This window comes from Hippocampus comes, unplaced genomic scaffold (assembly GCF_001891065.2).
Source record: "Hippocampus comes isolate QL1 unplaced genomic scaffold, H_comes_QL1_v1.1 scaffold41, whole genome shotgun sequence".
Taxonomy (NCBI): Eukaryota; Metazoa; Chordata; class Actinopteri; order Syngnathiformes; family Syngnathidae; genus Hippocampus; species Hippocampus comes.
The window spans coordinates 3,989,390-3,997,987 of NW_017805153.1; the positions used below are offsets into that span (position 1 = coordinate 3,989,390).

The window sequence follows — 8,598 nt, forward strand, 5'->3', positions numbered from 1 at the left end:
AACCATTAGTCAAACGCCATCATGTCTTCTGTCGTTATTACACAAACAAAAATCTATTTACCGTTACTAGTGTTAGTGCCTCAATTTGGCTACGCTCGTGACAGCAATACAACGAACTCAAACGCGTCTTCGTTCAATGTTGTCAACTAATATCCGGATTAATTTTATTATTTATTTTATTTTCCTCAATTCTCCGGAGAAATTTTCATAAAAATTTGAAAAACCCGGAATTCCGGGAAAATCCGGAGGACTTTCATCTCTGCAACATTTTTTGATCAAACATTTTCTGAATCTGCCCTTGTTTTTTCACTAGCACATCAGTGTCAAAGACACGGTTTATCCATCCATCCATTTTCTGATCCGCTTATCCTACCAAGGGTCGCGGGCGTGCTGGAGCCTATCCCAGCTGTCTTCGGGCAGTAGGTGAGGGACACCCTGAACGGTTGCCAGCCAATCGCAGGGCACACAGAGACGTACAACCATCCACGCTCACACTCACACCTCGGGACAATTTAGAGTGTTCCATTAACCTTTCATGCATGTTTTTGGAATGTGGGAGGACACCGAAGTAACTGGAGAAAACCCACACAGACAGGGGAAGAACATGAAGACTCCAAACAGGAAGCCGGGAAGCCTGAATCGAACCCTGCACCTCTGCACTGTGAGGCCGACGCACTAACCAGTCGAACACCGTGCCGCCCCAAAGATACGTTTAGGGACACATAAAGGCATTTCTCATTCAAGTTTGCTGTTGAACAGTGTTATCTGATCTGTTAATTTGTTAATCTTCTGGCACACCATGAAGTTAATCAGACGGGAGAGAAATTGCTTGAAAATTGAAAAACAAACCTTCCAAATAATGTGGTGTTTGAAAACGGTCTTGAGTAAGAGAGTCCTGTGAATCAATTAAACAATGTTGTTGGTTTGAATTTTAAAATAAGAACCCCATAAAATCTGACACTGAGTGGTAATCTGCACTAATTTACTTCATTTTAGATTTTCAATTTCTTTCAATTTGGCTTTGGCTGCCAATTTTGGATTTTATCTTAAAGAAAACTGTAGCATTCTGTCAGAAAAAAATAATCACTAAAGCATTGATGTCATTGGGACCATGATTAAAACTGAGGTTTTTCCTTATCTCGTGAAATGGAGCATATGATTCGTATTCCATCATTAAAACATGAGGTGAGACATTAGTTTATCATCAGAAACTCGAAAAGGGCTAAGCTTCTGACTGGTGACCCCAACCAGATGAAGATTTTAAGAGGAGGATGTTGCTGCCATTCAGGTGCTGAACCCAACTTAACCGTTGACTCTGAAAGACGGACCAAGCTGGCAGTAGTTCAACTTGAACATATATTCTCTCGACATGATCTCTTTCTCATGTTCTCACCAGACTGCCGGTTGTTTGAAGAGCCGTAACCAATGCCTTTTGGTCAGTTTGGACTGTGGAACACCATTTCCCAAGGACTCCAGAGTGATGATTGGCCCTGCGAGTACAAAACCCCCCGTCAGGTTTGCATATGAGGGGGCATTGAACTCATTTCAACCGATAAGAAAGGACACCAGACACCATAGATAAGACTAAAAAAACCTCACTTGCCTTCTCCTCTGAGTAAGTATTTCCACATGCAGTAGGCCCACATTACCGCCAGCAGACCTGACACATAGAAGACGCTCTCCCAACCGTAAAGGTCCAGCATAAGGGAACCAGCCCCTCCGATCACAAGGGTGCTGCCAAATGTCACACAGGCGCACGGGTTGCGACGGCCCCCTCTGCACAACATATGCATTTACGCGAGACATGACTCACCCCAGGTAGGAGCCACTGCCCACGGTGCTCATGAGGAAGCCTCGCTCACTCTCCAGCACCTTCTGAGAGCACAGGCTTGCCAAAGAAGGGTAATGTACACCTGCAATCAACAGGACGCAAATAATCCCACAAAGAAAAATTGAATCAGAAGCCTAATCGAGACAAGATGCACATTGTGTTTGATATTGTAATTGGAGCTTCCAAAGAGAGATCGAGTGTACCACATCTTCACTGAGGTATGCAAACTCCACCGTAACTCTACACGACTTGTGCAATATCATCAGAGAAAATGCTTAGTTCTTAATTTTCTTCCCAGCATTTTCTGATTATGCAACTCATCTTCACTTTACTCACAATAACTGTAGCTGTAGGCAAAACATAAAATGGTAGAAATCACATAAGACAATGCTAAATAAGCAAACAAAAACTTCTCAGATCAAATAAACCATATCTCCCTTCGCACTGGAATACCGGAGGTGCAGCGTTCCATTCCGTCTTGTTTGGAGCAGTTACTAGGCGACTAGAGGAGCACGATAGACGTCTCCTTTAAACACAATGTCGGGATCGCTGCGTAAATGACATCACGTTGGCGAAAACTGAGTTCGAAAGTAAACGCGCCACTGTTGTTTTCTAACAGCCGAGAGTTCATCAATTGGCAAGTAAAACAAAGACAGATTGATCGGTCCAATCCTCCGGTTCCATTTTGTCGTACCTCTCACTTCACTTGACTTTCTTGCGCCCAAAAATAAATAAGTACAAGTATAAGAATAAATAAATACAAGAATAAAAGACAACACTGGACATGTTTTAAGAACGGTGATTCGACAGGCCCAGCAGAAAGTTCAATTCATGACTGCCTACATTAAGGCAAAACCCATGGTTGATGAGTGGCACCTTGAAGAGACACGAGTGACCATATAAGGCAATATAGAAAGGGAGGAAGTTTTTTGCATGTTGAAGCATTCTGGTACACCCGGTTGTCCGAACTAAATCAATCTCAATGACTATTGGGGTGTCATATTACGTAATCAAGCTAGTTTACCTTGTAAAAGGCCCATCAGGAAGCGGGCCAGCGTCATTGAGAAGATTGGCTGGGAGCAAAAATGAGCTAAGATGGGAGTGAAGGCTGTCATGGAGCCCCAGGCAGCAGCAGAGAGCAGGAGTACTTTTTCTCCTCCCACCCTTGAGCACACAGTCAAGTACTGCATTAGCATCAACTTGTAACTCTGACTTTATTGTGTGAGCCATCATTCATTTGAATGGGATTCATATGTCAACAAATGATGACACTCACCGGTCACTGACGTAACCGCCAAACACTTGTGTGAAGCAGTAACCCCAGAAGAAGCTGCCCAGAACCATGCCAGTCTCCTTCTTGCTCCAGTTGAACTTCTCCGCCATGCTGACCGCACAGATGGGCATCGCCACCCGGGCACAGTAGAGGAGGCACGTACCAAGCAGGAGCACCACTGTCCACACCCTTGCCACCGGCCTGCACAGGAAGGATTGCTCAGTTTAAAATCAGCACATTTCATTGAGGTGCCGTGAATGCATCATCACAACAGCAGAACACATGACATGGGTTCAACGGCCCGTGTAATTTGCTTGTACCGAAAAGAAATTGTTTGCTTGATAATCCTGCTGCTCAACTATTACCGGGATCATGACTCTGACTCTGGCCTAGGGGTTGGAAGTATGGGCTCAAAAAATAAATATCTTGATATTTTTTTTCAAAAAACTCAATAGCAATTCATTTGACAATATTCTTAAAAAAAATAGTGTAAATCTGCACTTTTTTCAAAGAACAATTATCCATAGAAAGCATTTGTGAGCAAATGCTCTTTTATTTTAAATTGCTTAATAAATCTTTTGTATATTGTACATTTGACAGCAATATTTAACAATAGTACTCATTAATAGAGCGCTTTCATAACAGCTGCAACAAAGCGCTCTACAGAATATTTAAATGGCTAATCAGATCTGTATAGCCTGACTATGTTTACATGTAGTCAATAACCCTTATAAAACCTGAATATTGGCAGTATTCAGGTTTTTAAAGGCCACGTAAACATGAGAAAATTTTGAATATGCTCTTATTTAGGTTTTTCAAAACCTGAACTAGACCCATGTGTTTCCCCTTTTCTGACCCATATATTTGGTCATATTAACGTGTATCGAAATACCTCCACTCAGAGAGACATTGGTTTCTGTTATGCACATGCTCTTGCTCTATCTGCAAGGAATCTTGGTCTTTATTGTACAGGAAATAATTTTACATGGGCAACATCACCATAGCAAGCCTAAATTGAATACATTGATTTATTTGCAACATTTTCACATTATTTTCTGTCGGTCAAAATGACACTGTGTAACTGTGTATACAGACACTTCTATACATATGCATAAGCCTGTATGTCTGGCGCCAACTTGCCAAAAATACACAATCAGAAGTGGACAATCACAGCAAAACTGAGATTCAGATCACTTGTGGAGAGAGGAGGAAACCTGCTTTGTTCCTGTGGTGAGTGACGTGAATAGAACTTGTTTAAGCAGAAATGACATGTACCTGCGTCACGATATTCGTGGGTTACCATTTAAACAGAGTTCTTCGAATGCGGGAGCAACTCTGTCCGCTCATACGTGTAAACAGGGTTATCCCGAATGTTTCAGGAACCAACATTTTGATCAAAACCCGAATACTGACTGCATGCAAATGTAGTCACCGGCTTCCTGTCAGCCAAAGAATCAACTTGAAAATAGTTCTGCTGATTTATAAAGCACTGAATGGTCTGGGGCCTGAATATATTTCTGATTTGCTGATCCCTTAAAATGCACCCCAACCTCTCGAGTTATCTGAAATAGGTCTGTTCTCTATTCCCAGGGTCAGAACTAAACATGTGTTCAGTTTTTTCGCCCCATATACAGTCATACTTAAAAATAAAATATTTCCATATATACAGAAAAATTTTGAGCCTGAATATGTGGAACAAATTTACAGAGAACTATCGGTCTGCTCCAACTCTTAAGTTTATCTAGTCAGACTTCTGTTTGACGCCGACTTGAATGAATCCTTGCACACCCTGTTTGATTGTCTGAATTCCTTATAGCTGCACTGTGATATCATTCTCATGTCCACTTTATAATCAACTGTTTTAGTTGTGTTTTGATGCTTTTAATGTTTTATATAAAGCACTTTGAGTCGCCAGGATGTAAAATGTGCTCTGCAAATAAACTTACCTCGCCTTATGTAAAATACATGCCTTAGCTTACCAAAGTTGTGAAACACTTTACAAGGTGTCCCGTGGAAAATATCCAATTCCACTCAATTGATCCTAAAATTATTATCTAAATGAACTTTTTTTTTTTTTTTTTAGTAAATTGAGACAACATTTTTGTATGCAGTATTTTTTGGAACATTTTTGTGTGGTGGTGCGCCATGAGATTTTTTAATGGGAAAAAAAAATCAAGGTTGGAAAACGTAATTTAAATCAATGCATCATGTTCAGCTGCAGTCGTCTTCAAAGTTCACACATAGAGGAGGCATATTGGGTAAGCGAGCGTCTCCTTCCAAGTCAGTTAACTACATTTATTTAGGAGCAAACATTAACAACTCATCGGGCCTTAAGTACTATTGCGTGCCATTTAATTCAGAGTGGAACCATGTGTTTCTTGATTTAACTTTCGAGTTAACATTGGGAACTAGCTTGATGGGGCACAGTAAACATTCGACACTGTAATTGTTTATGCGTAAACGTTACCTTGACCAGTTGTTGTTTTCGGCCCACTTCTTATGACATCCAGGGACTCCAGTCTTGTCGGCCGGATGGTTCTCTTTGTGACTGAGCAAATCTGGACCATAGTTCTTGCCATGTTTTTGAATCAGTGCCATTCAACGCGCTGTCTCTGTTAGCGGCAGCCTCGACCGTCGACTTCAATTTCTTCCCGGCAGTGCAGACAGGAAGACACGGCGTACTTCTGATGTTCGGACACACATATCTCTCGCCTTGAAAAAGCTTCAGGAACGGCCGACAGGAAACTGAGCGAAGGAGTCTGTTTGTCTGATGCCCCACCGAAGAGAAATCCACGTGTCAGTTTTTACCTCTGCACGTATTTGTGTGGTCGGTAGAGGGCGCACAACCAGGAAGTGATTCCCCACAAAAACAAAATTCCGATCGCACGTCTGTGAGCAATTCAAATCTGGGAGGAAGTCAGCTCGTGCCGATTCTTTCTTCCTGGTGCACTTTAACTTTGTAAGTCGTCTTCACGGGGGTACTTTTGGGCCGAAGAGCCGCTGCGGATGCGCTCATGCGAAGGATGCTGCGGTGCAGCATGTGTGTAATGAGTTGAAATTGACTCCCTGAACACACAGAAGTAGCCTGAGGGTATGTGATGCTGCATTCGGAAAGGTGGGAAATCGAGTTTATCTCACTCGGATTGTCCCATTTCCGACCTCAAGGCGTCGAGGCGAATGTAAACACCAAATATGGCTGATTCACAACACATAATTTCCGTTATTTATATAAATGAAGGAGTATCTTTTCTTCCAAGCATTTCATCAGTTTCACCAAATAACAATGCAGGGAGATAACGGCATATCTTCACCCAGTCAATACAAAAAGTTATTTCGAATAACTAATTTAATGTATCAATCAGCAAATCAAGCTACTTATATGTTTAAAATATTGCAAATTATGTTTTGACATTCACGGTCTTTGTCTCCATGGGGTCGCTATTGCCAAGTGACGTCCACTGTAGTATATTTATACAGCCAGGTTATTGTGTAGTTTTTATTTTTTCACCTGAAAATATTTCTAAAGCGAAAGTGGAAAAGGTTTTTATAGTGATTTGCCTGGGGCTTGATATAGATAGACTGGTTGTAAGACAGTCGCAGGGCACATAGAGACAACAACCATTCACACCCACATCATCAGTGAGCGAGAACAGATCCCACGCTGCCCACGCACAAGTCAGGCGCCAGTACCACTACACTATCTGGACCGGCAGAAGATACAATTAACCTAAGTATCCATTCTGTGAGTGAATGATGATGTTTGGTGGTTTGCCGCGAGGCTCTTCCAGTGTAAAATATATGCCTTAGCTAAATTAAGTGTTGAGAACCTTTCTGAGTCACCTTATCAGAATTGAGTTAGTTCATTCCTTGTTATCGAACACTCCAAGCTTTGGGAAAATTGTAAAACTTGCATTTATTGCAAAATAAAATAACAGCAAATGGAAGCACAGCAGATATAGTAAAAGAGCAGCTTATTTCACTCATGTACATCATAGCATCCGTGTGTCTTTGTGTCTGCAGGTGCCTGAACCTTTTCAGCCATTAACAAGAAAGTTACAGTCAAACAAGCATTGAGAAACATCCCTGTGTCTCATTGCTGACACGTGGAAGCTTTTGTTGAGGACATGCACACACAGCCAATCATTTTCACTGGAAGCATGATCACGCAGACTGACAACCTAATTTAGGCTTTATTCACCTTCCAATACCAACTTTCCCTGCCAACAGACAGAAAAAAACTAGTGTACATGTAAATATGAAACAAAAAAATACTGATTTCATTCCATATATCTACATAATAACACCAAATAAAATAACATGTTCCATTGAGTGAGAGGTCATTTTAAAATAGCATCAGTCCAGTTCAACATAAAAGGGGAAACTTTTGGTGGACAAAGATGATATCTCATTTCGTTGGGGTACAAATAGATATCGGAAACATGTCCATTTTATTCTTTCATTATTTTGGCTCCTCGATGGTCCCCTTACTGAGGTCTGTCATTTTTGGATACTTGACTTTCTTTTGATCAAGTTCATTTTGAGCCCATAGCAGCAACTTCAAGAGCTTGGCCAACTTGGGGGTTGACTCCCGATTTTCATAGTCGAGTACAGATTGATTCACTTCGCTCCACACCTGAAAGATAGACAAATAATCTTATTTCCCTGGTAGTTACAATTAGGGCTGGGCGATATCGACTAAATTTTAATCACTCTGCAATGACAAAATTGTAATTCTGATTCTTTGTGTTGCAAGATTAACAAGTGTAAAACTGTCAAAGTATTGCTGAAAATGGCAGTCCCTTTGCAAAGCTAAATTGATGGAGAAAAAAAAAAACAACCAATTAAAAAAAAGTAGAATTTTGACAGCATTTTAGTGTACAGTTATAAAATAAAAGTTAAAACTCAGCGCTCTGTGGTACAAACCAGTACAATCAAACATTTTTTTTTTTAATTCTACAAATACTATATTTAACATGCGATTACATTTTTGACCTTGTAGGCTTCTTCTTTTGGTTGACTTGCCAGTATTTCCGTCCAAGTTTATAACAAATACTGCTATTTGTTTGTTTGTTTATTGCTTTCGTCGGTCACCATTTCAGAGATGAAAGTCCTCCGGATTTTCCCGGAATTCCGGGTTTTTCAATTTTTTATGAAAATTTCTCCGGAGAATTGAGGAAAATTTGCCTAAAATTAATCCGGATATTAGTTGACAACATTGAACGAAGACGCGTTTGAGTTCGTTGTATTGCTTTCACGAGCGTAGCCATATTGAGTCACTAACACTCGTAACAGTAAAGAGATTTTTGTTTGTGTAATAACGACAGAAGACATGATGGCGTTTGACTAATGGTTTAGTAGAACGAATGGCAACTCGCAACAACAGTAGCAAGCGTCATTTTGCCTCTTGGGTTATACCATCTCAACTAGAACGTGGGGGATAGTCCCCAAACAATTTTCGTCTCTTTATAAACACACCCGCTAAACCCCAGTGGAA

General features: G+C 40.8%; 2 protein-coding genes across 3 annotated transcripts in view; both read right to left on the bottom strand.

The window, feature by feature from the left end:
• The window catches only part of slc17a9b (solute carrier family 17 member 9b), a 16,943-nt gene extending 10,030 nt beyond the window's left edge, over positions 1–6,913 (bottom strand). For both annotated transcript variants that reach the window (XM_019868543.1, XM_019868544.1), the window contains exons 1-6: positions 5,572–6,913; positions 3,108–3,305; positions 2,856–2,995; positions 1,814–1,913; positions 1,604–1,734; positions 1,394–1,490 (exon numbers count right to left, since the gene is read on the bottom strand). In XM_019868543.1, coding sequence (XP_019724102.1) covers positions 1,394–1,490; positions 1,604–1,734; positions 1,814–1,913; positions 2,856–2,995; positions 3,108–3,305; positions 5,572–5,702 — 797 coding nt within the window. In that variant the 5' untranslated portion in view covers positions 5,703–6,913. The remainder of the gene's footprint in view (positions 1–1,393; positions 1,491–1,603; positions 1,735–1,813; positions 1,914–2,855; positions 2,996–3,107; positions 3,306–5,571) is intronic.
• An 85-nt stretch (positions 6,914–6,998) lies between these two features.
• LOC109515014 (glucose-induced degradation protein 8 homolog) overlaps positions 6,999–8,598 on the bottom strand; it is a 4,753-nt gene continuing 3,153 nt past the window's right edge. The window contains exon 5 of the mRNA XM_019868545.1: positions 6,999–7,737. Within this exon, the coding sequence (XP_019724104.1) occupies positions 7,564–7,737 (174 nt within the window). The 3' untranslated portion in view covers positions 6,999–7,563. The remainder of the gene's footprint in view (positions 7,738–8,598) is intronic.